Source organism: Monodelphis domestica, chromosome 3 (genome assembly GCF_027887165.1).
Source record: "Monodelphis domestica isolate mMonDom1 chromosome 3, mMonDom1.pri, whole genome shotgun sequence".
Lineage (NCBI taxonomy): Eukaryota > Metazoa > Chordata > Mammalia > Didelphimorphia > Didelphidae > Monodelphis > Monodelphis domestica.
This window is the reverse complement of record NC_077229.1, coordinates 432,555,257-432,570,147: the sequence shown is the minus strand read 5'-3', so window position 1 is coordinate 432,570,147 and position 14,891 is coordinate 432,555,257. Positions and strand designations below refer to the sequence as shown.

The 14,891-nt window shown below is 33.8% G+C and overlaps 1 protein-coding gene across 4 annotated transcripts in view; it reads left to right on the top strand.

The window, feature by feature from the left end:
- TXNL1 (thioredoxin like 1) overlaps positions 1–14,891 on the top strand; it is a 47,750-nt gene that overhangs the window by 16,409 nt on the left and 16,450 nt on the right. For all 4 annotated transcript variants that reach the window (XM_007487540.3, XM_001366609.5, XM_007487539.3 and 1 more), the window contains exon 4: positions 9,821–9,943. In XM_007487540.3, the coding sequence (XP_007487602.1) occupies positions 9,821–9,943 (123 nt within the window). The remainder of the gene's footprint in view (positions 1–9,820; positions 9,944–14,891) is intronic.

Sequence of the window (14,891 nt, the reverse complement as noted above, 5' to 3'; positions counted from 1 at the left end):
GCATTGTTTATATTGTATTGTATTTTAATTTATTTTGTTAAACATTTCCCAATTATATTTTAATAAGGTTCAGGCAGCAACCATATGTAACCTAGCTGGGAGTTTGACACCTTTGTTCTAGGTCATGCTGCCTTTTTTACATCACTACTAATTGGGATATTATAGTCTGTTTTATAATTTCTGAGGGATCTTATTGCCTTGATAGGATGATTTCAATTCAGCATGCCTTTGGATATGTTTCAACCTTTCAGGAACTTGGGTCTGGGTTTTACCTTCTTCCTAAAATAGAAATTCAGGTCCATAACTTTGACTTAAGTGTATCACTGCAGTAGAGGTATGACCACCTCTTAACACTACTCAGAAGCCAAATCTAGTTATCCATTGTATAGCACAGCTAATTGAGCTTAGTACATAGGATGCCCCTTGTTTGGACATTTGGTAAAACTTGCTTTAGCATGGGGGAAAATATATATTATTATTTGACTGGCTATTGACTCAAGTTAAAATTTTCGCTGACTTTTGTAATGCATAGAAACCATTTAAAATGTCAATTTAAATGTCAGTTCCTTAAACATCACATCACCCAACTCAGCATTATGTTATCCAAGTCAGCTGATTGATCTACTATTGTAGATGATACTTATTCTAAAATATTGCATGTATCTATGGAGAACCCTGGAAGCCTGTAGAGCCATAAGATTCTAGTTCTGACTTTCCTTTATATTGGTCATGTAAAATAAGTCAAACTTTTGGGTCTCAGATTCCTCATGTAAAAAGGGAAAGATACCCTACCCCATAGGTTTTGATGTTTAAAAGAGATATCTTTGGAAACTAGAAATATATGCTATTGAGGCTTTTGTTGTGCTTCCACACATACTGTGCTATGTTGAAAATAAAAATTATATACTATAAATGCCCAATATATAAATACAAGGTGTCCCAAAAATCTTAGTGCAGTTTTTGAGCCGCTAGAGCTTACAGCTGCACCACAACTTTTGGGACAGCCTGAATTCTTGGCAGTTGTAATAATAACAACACATTTAAGTGGGAAATTGCTTTAACACCCTCGGAAATGTCATTGTAAGTGTTTCTTTTGGACAGCTTTTCATAAAGGGGATATTTTTCCTTGCTTGCAAGTATTTAAAAATTTTAATTTTAAAGTTTTAAGACTTAAAATGACAAACCCCCTTAAAACAGAATGAGGAATAATATATGTTCTAATGTGATGAATATTTGCTTCTTTTTTTTTTTTATTATGGTATATTCAACTAAATTGTAAGTTTCATAAATATTGTTAAGTGCAGTAACATCCTTTGTGTAAATATCACTGTCAACACTTAAAATTCATAGTTAAATATGGAGTGTATCTATTATTGAAGTGCCAATGAATTTATATGAATATTTTCTTTGATATCTTTACTCAGTTTAATTTTATATGTATGTGTAAGTAATGAATGAAAAAAAAATTCCATATCCTGGGGTTTGAGTTTGAGGCTTATAATAAATTCATGCTTCTTTTATTAAGTAATTGTGTAGTTTTGGACAAGGTAGATAAATTTTGGATATATATCTCTTATGATGGAAACCTCTTCCCCTTTTTAGGATATTTAAAGCATTATGATAGTTGGTCTAAAAGTAGAGAAGTTGAACACTTTATATAAATATATGATATTGTTATATCTATATATTCTGTAATTTGGGGAAAATTACCTCATTTCTTTAAGTGTAATAGATGCAATTTTCTACTTTACAAATGCTTTCTAGATTTTATTAAACATTGCTCAAAATATTTTAAACAGCATGATTTTGAACCACAGAACAGCTTATATAAAATACTTGTCTTTATCTTAAAGGAACAACCTTATCACATACCTTATTCAAAAGGAAGTACTATTTAATGCCTTTAAAGCCCAAGGGTTTTTCTTAGGGTTTTTCTTCTGGTTTCCTTTTCCTTCAGTTCTGACTTCAAGAATGTGATTAAGAAGAGTTCTTTTGAGCCAATAATAATGGCTGTAAGATCTGAACCATGGTATAATTGTACTTTGCCTCTGTTGCCGAAAACATTGTCAATTCTAGAAACTGATTAAAAAAAAAACCCTCAAAAACTTTATTCATCTATTTTTAGAGTAAACATAAATGAAGGCTTTTATCTTAAAATGCATTTCCTGTACTATTAATACCTACCCACCCCCCTTTCTTTTTAAAACAGATACTAATGATGTACTAGGAAAATGACTTCTAAATGTTGAAGATTGCAGAACTTAATTTTGTGTTTATTCATGCCTGGACACCTAATCCTTAATAAATTATTTTAATGGAATCTAGAAATTGTTAGAAGATCCTTATATAAAATGTTCCTCCTTGATAGTAAATAGTACTTTATTGCAGATGCTTTCTTGGAACCCTGAGATTACACTGGATATAGCTTAAATGAAACTATATAAGATTATTGTTAGGAAATTTGTAATAACATAAATAATATTTTACAAATGTTGTTAGGGATTTTTTTCCTATACCTTCAAATAGCTTAACTCCCTAAATCTACTCATTTCCCATGAGTACTCTTCTTCCCTTTATATATATAAATTGTCATTTTATTCTAAAAAAAGCAGTGAACTTATGATTACTTCTAATGAAAATTTGTTTTTTAGTTCACTTTATCAGGTGTGGTTTTTGGAGTATTAGAGAGAATGTTATTACTTTGCCATGTCTTTGACATGTGACTAAATGTGAAAAAAAACACTTTAGTCTTAGTTTTTCATAATTATAGAATCTCAAGTTGGAAAGGACTAGAGGTCTTAGACTAACACACACCTGAACTTCACTTTGTCATATAAGAACAAATGTTCTACCTCCATCAGTGGAGAATGAACCATTCCCTGAGGTGGTTTGCACCACTTTTGAATAACTCTATTATGTTAGAAAATTTTTCCTTCTGCAACTAAGATTGACCTCTCACTTCCAAACATTGCTTCTAGTTCTATTCTCTAGGACAGTGCAAAACAAGTATAAACTCCCTTTTCCCCCACAACTCAGTCCTTCAGTTACTTGAAGAGATATTATGTTTACACACAAGTGGTATCTTTTCCAAGCTCAATATCTCTAATTTCTTCAACTATGTTTATTGTGGCATGGTTTTCTCCTTACACACTCTGGTTCTCCTTTTTTGAATAAGTACTCCATTCTTTCCTAAAATGTGCCACTCATAATTGAATATTTCTTCTACTAATGAAGTTCAGTAACATGCTATTTTTACAATCATATCAGAGTCAACTCATTAGTTCTTAGGTCTTTTATGAATCTTTTGTTTTTATAACAACTTATATTTTCCACTGTATCTCTCCTTCCACCCCTCCCAGAGAGTGTCATCCCTTTTTAATAAAGAGTTAAAGGAAGAAAGGAAAACAAAAATTTCAAAAACTAATCAATATATCCCAAAAGACTGACATTAAATGTAGTTTTCCACACCCATGGTCTCCTACTTCTTCAAAGAAAGTGGAGGGGTGAGTAGTCTTCTCATCTCTTCTTTGGGATCAGGCTTGGATGCTCTAATATTGTGGGGGAAATTAATTTTTTATTCAGCATATGCATCATTTCTTACTGCATAATAATACTCCATAACATTTCTATGCCATAATTTATTTAGTCATCATTTGCTTTATTTCCTGTTCTTTGCTACTATAAAAAGTACTGCTGTAAATAGTTTGGTGCATATGAGACTTTTTCATTGTTCTCCTGGGAACTTATGCCTAAGAAAGCCAGTGGAATCTCTGGAGCTAAGGTTATGAATGTTTTGGTTTTTTGGTTTTGATTAATTTCATATTATTTTCCACAATAGTTCGACCACTTCACAGTGCCTCTTCCCCCCTCAGGGAGCTCAGCCCAACTATTTTTTCCTTTCTACTCCAAGTGCCTATCTTTATACTAAGAGATTTCAACATGTTGTTCCTCCTTCAACTATCCTATCTGAATCCTGTTCAATTCTTACAATTTACTCTTCACTTGTGCTATACACAGATACAGTTCATACCTTTGTTCTTGTCATTGCCCACAATGTTCTTTGTCTATATCTAGGAATTCAACATCCATTAATTTATCATTACACATTTTTTTTTAAACCCTTACCTTCCATCTTAGAATCAATACTGTATGTTGGTTCCAAGGCAGAAGGGCTAGGCAATGGGAGTTAAGTGACTTACCCAGGGTCACATAGCTGGGGAGTGTCTGAGGCCAGATTTGAACCTAGGACATCCTGTCTCTAGACCTGGCTCTCAATCTACTGAGCTACTCAGCTGCCCCCATCATTACACATTTCTAAATGCCTTACAGCCCCAGTCCCATCATTTATCCTCTCTCCATTTCCTCCACTCCTTAGTGTTTTTGTAGGCTATCACCCTTTTCTGACTATTCTTTCCTTTTCTTGTATCTACCTTTTGGTGAAACGGTAACACTGTAATATCTACTAATCTTGAATCCCCTGACTTCTGTCAAGTTACTGATTATCTTTACCAAAACCATCTACCTTCTTTGCTTTTATTCACAAGGTCCTGAATGGAGCTGGTGAATCAGAATTTCTGATTGGGTCCTCTGTTAATATATATTACATAATCTCAACTGGGCCCTCACTGTATTAGGGCAATATTTTGATACCTCCCTAATTGACTCTTTTTCCTCTTTGCAACAAAAATTGTTCCAGATTCCTCAACCCCCTTGTGAACTGATCCAACCATTCTGGAGTACAATTTGGAATTATGCCCAAAGGGCTATAAAATAATGCATATCTTTTCATCCCAGTAATACCACTACTAGGTCTATATCCTGAAGAATACAGATCTGTATCCTGAAGAAATTTTTAAAAATGGGTGAGGACCTGTTCATACCAAAATATTTATAGCTACTCTTTTTGTGGTGGCAAAGAATTGGAAACCAAAGTGATGTCCTTCAGTTGGGAATTGTGGTATGTGAATGAATTGTGGTATATGATGGTGATGGAATACTGTCCTACTATAAAGAATGATGAACAGAATGATTTCAGAAAGACCTACATTAAGTGATGCAGAGTGAAAAAAGCAGAACCAGGAGAATATTATACACAGTAACAGCAGTATATGAAACATTCAAATGTGATCGACTTTATTACCAACAGTAATCCAATGATCTAGGACAATTTTGAGGGACTTATGAAAAAGAATGTTATCTACCTCCAGAGAAAGAACTGTTTAGGAATGCAGTTGAAAACCTGATTTATCACTTGTTTATTTGGGTATTTGTTGAGGGTTTTCATTTTATAAGATTATTCACATAAAAATAAATAATATGGAAGTACGTTTTATGTGATAATACATGTATAACCCAGAAAAAATTATTATTAAAAAAAAATCCCTCAACTCCCCTACCTTCTTCACTGAAAAATTCTCATATTTCATCAGCAAATTGCTGCCATTTTTATCTTTTCTCTTCTGCTTTTCTCATGACATTTGGCTATCTTTCCCCAATATCTCCTTTACTTCTGTCTCTGAAGAAGTGGTTTTTATGATTTCATCTATATTCTTTTGTTTTTGTACTTTCTATTCCTTTTGTTTTTTTCAGTTACATGTAGAAACTTTTTTTTTTAACAATTGCTTTCTGACATTTTGCAATCCAAATTCTCATCCTACCCTCTCTACTCTCCCTATTCCCCAGGTAATAAGCAATCTGATATAGGTTATTGCAGTATTATCATGCAATGCAAATTTCCTTATTCCTCATGTTGTGAAAAAGACATTTCACATGTAAGAAAAAAGCTCACAAAGTTAAGTTCAATCTACATTTATACTCTGTGGATAGCATTTTTCATGATGAGTCCCTTGAAGTTGCTACGGGTCCTTGCTTTGCTTGATAATAGTGTAGTCCTTCATATTTGATCATTGTATAATATTTCTGTTATTGTATACTGTATTCTCTTAGTTCTTCTCACTTTACATCAGTTCATACAAGTCTTTGTAAATTTTAAAAAATCATCCTGTTTGTCATTTCTTATGGCATAAGTGTTCCATTACAACCATACCCATTCCCTTCTAAAGCAGATTGCACCCCTTTACCACCATCCCCATTTTAAAATCTTTAATATCCTTTTAAAAAAATCCCTTTTCTATGGCCTGTTAGCACTCCTATGTCTCCATAGCCTTAAAAAAACCCTTGCTTAATACAACCATTCCCATAACTCATAGTTCATTATGTCTATTCCCCTTTATAGCTAACTCCTTGAGAAAGCCATCTTCACTAGGAGCCTCCCCCTTTTTTTCCCTAAGACTCAGCATTTTGGTTGCAGACCTGGATCATTCCATTGGAACTTTTTTTTTTTTAAACCCATACCTTCCGTCTTAGAATCAATACTGTGTGTTGGTTCCAAGGCAGAAGGGCTAGGCAATAGGGGTTCAGTGACTTGCCCAGGATCACACAGCTGGGAAGTGTCTGAGGACAGATTTGAACCTAGGACCTCCATCTCTAGGCCTGGTTCTCAATCCACTGAGCTACCCAGCTGCCCCCTGGAACTTTCTTTTAACAGTAACCAAATTATTCTCAATTTTCATCCATCTTGGCCTCTCTGCAGCTTTTGACACTGCTGATAACTGTTGTCCTCCTGGACCAAAAAAAAAAACAAACATTCTAATTGGAAACCATGAGGGGGTGCCAATGAATACTGTGCTGGTCCTGGAATCCGGAAGACCCACATCCCAGTCCCCCATCATACTCTTATTTGCTGTGGGACCCTGGGAAAGTCATTTAACTTTTTAAAATTTCATTTTCTATAAATTTTTCTATAATAGTTGCTCCCTTGCAGAGTTTTTGTAAAGATACAAAGCATTTTGGTAACTCTTTCTCAGTCTCTTTTGCTAGATCTTCATATATGTCACCCCCATTAATATTGGAGGTCTCGAAGGCTCTATTCTAGACCCTCTTTTCACTATATTATCCTTTTTTAATATTTATATCAGCTTCCTTAAATTTTTGTTTTTTCATCAATAATTCTCAGATCTTTATATTCAGCTCCTGTTTCTCTCCAGAGCCCTAGTCACTTGCCACATTTTGGATATCTCAAAACTAAAAGCCATATCCTTGTTCTTGCCATTATTGACAATGTTCTATGTATCTTTGAATGCTGAAATTCTTAAACTTAAATCCACCATGTTCAAAACAACTCATTATCTTCACTCCTAAAGCCTCTCTTCTTCCTAACTTAACTCTTCTCATTTTCCTAATTACCCAGGTTCACAATTTTGATATTCATACCACAATCTACCTTCATATCCTCTTCTCTCCATTCATTCAGGCACCACCCTAGTTCAGGCCCATATCACCTTTTGCCTGGACTCTGCTCTATCCTTCCAATTGTTCTCTTTGTCTCAAGTCTCTCCTTACTTCCATTCATGCTCCACTCTGCTTCTTTTCCTTAAGATATAGATCTGGCCATGTCAGCACCTCTTAGCAACTCTGGTGACTCTTCTAGAAGCAAATATAAAGTCTTTTGGCCTTAAAGCCCTTTATAGCCCTTTTCCTTCCAACCTTACCAGTTTTCCTATTCTTTACCTTCCTCCTCAACATGCTATAATCCAAATAAGTAGCAAATTCCATTCTCTGCAAGGGGCCTTTACTGGTTCCCTCCCATTTCTCATTGCCTTCACTCTAAAATTACTTTCTATCTACTCTGTACTTACTGGTATATTGTCTACTCCATTAAAATGAGATCCTTGAGAATAGAAACTTCACACTGCACCCATCACATTGTATATGCTCGATAAATACTTGCTCTCTGTTTGCTGTTTTTTTCTGAACTCTTTCAACATTGATTCTTTCATTTTTCTTGCATTTTTAAAATTTTCTGGGTATAAGATGAAGCCTCAGGTTATTTTGATTTGTTTATTTCTTATAAATAGTGATTGGGTACTTTTTTCATGTGATGTTTAATGGTTTCCAGTTCTTTTGAGAGTTTGTTCTTAATATCTTTTGACCATTTATTGAGGAATATGCTTTTGGCAGTACATATTTGTTAGTTTCTGCTCTTTATTTTCGATGTCAAGACCATTATCAGAGATATTTGATACAAAGCCTCCTCATCTTCCCAACACTTAAAATCTTTGCTAGGTTAAATTTCTCTACACAAAAGCTTTTCAATTTCATGTAATCATAATTAGTTTTTAATTGCCTCTATCTTTTGTTGGTTAAGAATTTGACCCTCAACTCATAGCTGTGAGAAATAACACAATCTGCTTTTTAAAATAAAATCTTTCATATTTGTGTCATGTTTTTTCAAAATTTCTTATGAAATGTGATAAGATGGTTTTAAATCTCATTTTTGCCAAATTGCTTTCCAGTTTTCTAAGCATTTTTAGCCAGATAAAGAGTAATTTCTTAATTAATTTTTAAGGGTTTATTGAACACAAGGGTTATTGAATTGTGTTATTTCTGCTTTTTGCTGTTTTTATATACACATGCACACATCTAGAGGTAGTTTCCCCTTCTTTTAATTAGCTCTTTTGTTTCTCCAAATTTTGTTAATAATTTGACTACTTCCAAGGTATCCTTTTTTGCAGTTTGACATAGCACCAATTCAGTGAATTAATTTTGGCAGGATGCGGCAGCACATATAATAAAAGTTGTTTGTTGTTTAAACTGTTTTATATTTGTTACTAAATAGGTATTGAGTATACTTTAATAGATTGTCTTAAATATTTCATTCATTTTATAGCTATTTTAAATTAACTTCCCTTTTTATTTTTGCCTCCTGGAATTTTTAATTACTGTATAGGTGTTGATTTTTGTGAATTTATTTTACTTTACTGATGCAGTTGTCTTAATTACTTTATAGATACCTCAAGATTTTCTTAGTAAACCATTATGTCATCATCAAGAAGGGATAGTTTTGCGTTTGCTGATCTTTATACCTTTTGATTTATTTTTCTTCTTATTGCTATTGTTAGTATTTCTAAAATTGATTAAAATAATAGTAGAGAAAGGGGTCATTTTTGCTTTATTCCTGTACTAACTGTGAAAGTTTCTAGCATTTGCCCACCTTTAGTCTTTTTTAATAGGAAATTTTGTTTCATCATTTCTTCTATCCAGTACTTAATGAAGTTGATTTTTTAAATAACCATATAATACATTTATATATCTTACACTTGATCCTGTTGAATTTGACTTATTTTAGTCTGTCATGAGCCTTGGCTAAGGGGGGGGAAAAAGAGGATTTTTAAAGATCCTAGGGAGATATTAATTTGCATTGCTACTTCAGTCTTCTAGAATGAAATTTGAGAATAATTAAATCATTTGCAGTTTGTGGATTAGTGAGTTGTGATCCCATCTGTTTAACCTTCCCCAAACCTTCCCTATTACAGTTGTTTCCAAATAAGTTTGTTATTAAGTGGGTCATTAAATTTTAATTTTTAGTACTCTTGTAGTCAAGATAAGCAAATAGTACCCAACATAAGTGGGGAATTTTTTTTTCATAGATGAAAACTGTTTTGTTCTGTAGAATTAAATGATGTACTTGTTGAGTAGAGTTGTATTTTTAAGTATCAAATTTGTTTAATGTTTATAGTAATATTTAGCAGACATTTTGATTTTTATATATATTTGGGGTCCTCGGGTGGTATCTGGTAATGAACGATGTGTTTCAATCAGCAGTTAAGATGAGGGAAGAGTATGGGATCATTACAAATTATGTATACATTCCCTTTAAAAAATAATGAGAAATATTATACTCATTTCCCCCCTAACTTTTTGTTATGGTCTTAAAGTATTAGATCTTTTACTTAAAGTCTTAATTTAATTTCTTTTCCAGATGGATTTAATGCCCTTTATTAACAAAGCTGGCTGTGAATGTCTTAATGAAAGTGATGAGCATGGATTTGATAACTGTTTACGTAAAGACCCTTCCTTTTTGGAATCTGACTGTGATGAACAGGTATTTAATGTTTAACTCAAATTTTGGAAGCAATATTAAGTGTCATGGGGATATATTAGTAGAATTTGATGAACTTTTAGAGCTAACAAATACTCCCAGCTCTCTCAAATATGTCTTCCTTGACATCATAAAACAAACACAGAATCAGACAAATAGATTTGTCATCATGCTATTCCTAGAAAGCTTGCCAAGAGTAGCATTTTTACCTTCTCATATTCTAATCAAAGAAAATACTTTAAAAAGTTTTCATATCTTTTGTTTTTATATCCTCTACAATTCTTAATATATATACCTTTTTCTATCCCTTGCTGGAGCTAATCCCTTATAGCATAGAATAAGAAGAAAAACCTACAAAAACCACAGTTCAGGATAATAGTTTGAAAAAGTTGCACATGATTTATAGTGTTCCTTAGCTACAACTCTCCATATCTGAAAGGGAAAGAGTATTCTTTTATTTGAGGCTAAACTTAGTGATGTCAAATTCACAGCATTGAATGCTTTGGTGGTGATGGGAGTTGTAGTCTATTGTATATATTGTTTTCTTGTATTTGCTTACTTTGTATCTATTCATATTCATATATTCTTACAGTAATATTCCATTATATTCATGTCACACAACTTGTTTAGTCATCCTCCAATCAGTAAACATCTGTTTGGTTTTCTGATCCTAACTGAAAAAATGTAGCTTTAAATATTTTGGGCCTATTCTTTTTATTATTTACTTTCTTAAGAGTATATTCCTATTTATTCAGCAGTAGAATCTATTAAATCAATGGGTATAGACATTTTAGTCACTTAGGATCATTTCAGAATGCTTCCTAGAATGATCCTACAATTTTCCCACTATTGATAATTCCCATTTTTTGTCATCTTTGCTAGTTTGCTTTGTGTGAAATTTTCCCATTTGTAAAAGAATATACATCATTGTTAAACAGCCAGGTTTAATTATTGGCTAAGACAAAGTAAAATAAATATTTTCAGTTTCTGAGTATCATGACAAAATTATAAATGAATATTAAATTTTATAATCCCAAATCACTCATTTATCACAAATATATAATAAAAGCATAAAGAGAAGCAAAGGTGTTTTGTTAAGATAGCTTAGATATGATTTATGTTCATTATATCCTTCAGAATCACAATTTGAAGTATCTTTAAAGTCTAAAGCATATTACCTTACCTAAAGGAATAAAGAAATGGTAGTCCCATTTCATAAAAAGACCTTTAAATTTGAAGCAGAAACTGAATTTTTACCTCAGTTTTGTTGACATTGATTTAGTTTGCTTTGTCATTAATATGAGGGTGTGCATAAGATCAACTAAAATGTCCATGATGGATCAACTTTACAACAATACATATTTAAAAAACTGTTTAATGATGTCTTTTATTTATCCTACTATTTTATCAATACATTCCTTCTCTTCCTGCCCTTCACACCTTTAGAAAGTCATCTTTTATAACAGAAAAAAACCAATTCAGTAAAATAACAGAAAAAAACCAATTCAGTAAAAAAATTAAAATTCAGAATTCCAGTGAAAAAGTCTGATATATGCAGTGTTCCATAGTGATAGTCCTTTTACCTAATACTAAAGGGAGCAACCCTTGTAGAGAAGGGGTCTGCTATCTTTGTTTCTACCAACCTTCAACCAATTGCCACTGATAGATAAGGTGAAGATTGCTAAGGATAGCCATGGCTACCAGATCCAATAGATCTGCTTCCATCATAGCCCATGAAATCATCAGTGAGGTGAGTAACCCTTGGACAGAAGGGACCTTCTGTCCCTATCAAGACCACCTGTCAGCTAGCTGCTTCCAATAGAATAGTTATGTCAGTTTAGCTGAAGAACCTCTCCTTTGGACTCACGGTAAGTTGATAGTTTGTTTCAGGCAGATTAAATCATTACAGTCACACTCTTTAGATCCTGGTAGATACAAGCTGAGGACCATGTGCCCAGCAGCCCTGGAAACAACAGTTCTCCCATATCCCACCTTTCAGACCACTACTCTACTTCCATTTTGACCCTTAGAAATATTTTTGTGGGGAATGGATCTACCATTCCTGCCACCACTCAGCTGCTGTCAATAGATAGGTAAGCCAAGAACCCTTAGAATTATAGTGCCTCTTCCCTCTCTTCGCGGCCTTACTTCTGGTGTGGCCTCTGTAGTCATAATAGGAGTTTGCATGTCCACCAGTTGAAGAGGTGGGAACTGAGAAACTTTTATTTGAGTAGGAGACAAATTAGTTAAGTTTTGTAAAGACTTCCTGTCTCCCCACCACTTAGCAGCAACATCCTGTCTCCCTACCACTTAGCAGCAACATCCACTAAATGGGTGGGTAAGCATGATGTCATACTAGTGAAATGAAAAATATCCACAAAATCTAAGTACTCTAGTGAGACTTATTGAAAGACATTTTTCAAGTAAAGCTGAGGTGCCATGGGCAAGGTCCACCCTTACTGGTGAGCAACTCCAGGGGTTTCTGACAGGTGGTAAATGATCAGTCAAAAAAATAATAAACGGAAGATAGCTTAATCATTATAGCTATGGGACTGCTTTGCATCTGATAGCTGCTCCACCATCCTCAGGCTTAGTGTTTATTTTATACCCATTTTCTTGGCACACAGATACATTACCTAACACACGTGTCTAAATGGAAATAATTGGAAAAATGATACATTAACTTTTAACAAATTACTTGATTAACATTCTATGTTCTTATATTGTGATTACAGACAGCATACAAGATAAATCATTTCATCACAGGTGGCTTACTTTTCTCATTACCCTGTGAGAAGTATTGAGCTTACAATCAGGGGAAATTACTTATTGCTTTTAATAAAATGGAATAATTAATTAGCAGTTCTTAAAAGACAATTCAACAATCGTATCATTGAGGTTGAGGGGTACTGGGAACACAATTCAGATTTAATATTAGACACTGATCATTTTTCAGGGAGTTTCTGAGTTACTGGTTTGTGAAGTCGAGTCACTGAGGCATATTGAAGCTTGATGTACTTGTACGTTATGTATATGCCTTTATGATTGATTTGTGTGTTGGCTCCATGAGAATAGGTTTCTGTGAGTGGGAAAGTTTTGGGCTTGGCCAGTAGCTATGGTTTCACTGGGGATTATGTACCTAAGTAAAAGTTAACCCATGATAATCTTTTGGAATAGGGTTTGAGGGTCTGATCTTTTGGTGATGTTTTGGGGAATTAGGGTACAGGTATTTTGCTCTTGCATTATTCCTTCTGAGACTAGGGGGAATAATAATCATGTATATTCCATAGATAAGGGACATTGATGAGAGAGGTCATGCAAAGGGGACTGAGTGGGCAGCCACATCTTGCCAAGGGCCACTCTGTGCCCACCTTAACTACCACGTATGACTCTGTCAAGGGGTCATGGCCTGATGGCTCCCAGACCTGAGGCACTTTAGGAAGAATGTGCCTAGTTTTGAGTCTGGAGAGGAAATCAATTGATGGAAGAAATGCCTTCTCAGCTTTTCCTTTACATATGAGAAATAATCCATCTTTATTTCAGGGATATTGCATTATTTTTTGTTTCAGAGGGGTTCTTTTTTAAAACAAATTTAAAATTTTCAACTTAAAGTTAAAAAGGGGACATTTCTGTATACACAGCATAAAACAAAAGAGAATTTTATATGAAACCATGAATCTACACTTCCTGCTGCTTTGCTTTTTAAAAAAAATAATATATTCCACCCACAGATTTCTTCAAAACTATTCTGTTTTTGCTTCCAATTGAACTTTCTATTCTGTTCTATTTTAAAAATATTTTATGGTTCCCCTCTTTTTTGCTTCCCTATTGCTCTCTCCCTCAATCCTCCACCTCATAAATTGAGGTAGAAAAAAATAATTTTGTAACACATAGGCAGAGCCAAGCAAAATAAATCCATAAAATGGACATGTGAAAAAATAATATGATATTTTTATATGTTTTTGGTTCACCACTTCTCTGATAGGAAATGGAAGCATGCTTCATTATAAGTCCTTAGGAAACATTTCATTATTCAAAGTTCTTAGTTGTTTTAAAATTGTTTGTCATCATGGTATAAATTCTTTTGGTTGCTTAAGTGAGTAGTCACTTTACTCTCCACATCACTCCGTACTACCCAGGATTCTCTGAAATCAACTTGCATTTCTTGCAGTAATATTCCATTACATTTATATACCACAATTTGAAAGGCAGTTCCCAATTGATAGGCACTTCCTTAGATTCTGTTTCTTTGCCCTTCCCTTCCAATTTCCACTTCTTTCATTCCCTGAATACCTTTAAGGATCTGGAAGTTTATTTTGCTTGTGACTATTCCCTTCCTGGTATTATCCTCCTTTTTAAACTCAACTCTCCCATTCCTCTTTGTTTGATTTAGTTATACAGCTAAGGATCAATGTTTTGTTTGTATTCAGCCCTCCTTTGTTTCAGATAAGAGTGAAATTCATCTGATTTCTTCTATGCACTCCCATTCCCTTTTTTGTTTGTTTACTCTTAACCTTATCCTAGTTGTAAGAAATTACATATTCCACTTTCTTCCTCCTTTCTACATTGCATGTTCCTTTTGCCATCTCTTCTTTCCCCTTTTAAAATCTTCAGAAGAGAGTCCATTCACTTCCAAGACCTTTGTTTTTCTTAATTCCTACAGTACCCCTAGAAGATATTAAGATTCCAAAAAGATATTTGTACTTCTTCATTAAAATTTAGCACATTCATATAGCTTCTAGTTATTCTTTGGGAATGCTTAGAAATCTTCTGTTTTATTAAATGACCATACTTTCCCCTGAAAGAATATAGTCAGCTTTGATAGGTAAGAAATTCTTGGTTGTAAACCCAAGTTCCCTTCCCTTCTGGAATATCATATTCTAAGGGTTCTGGTCCTTCAGTGTGGAACCTCCTAGATCCTGTGTAATCCTGACTGGGGTTCCCATGATAT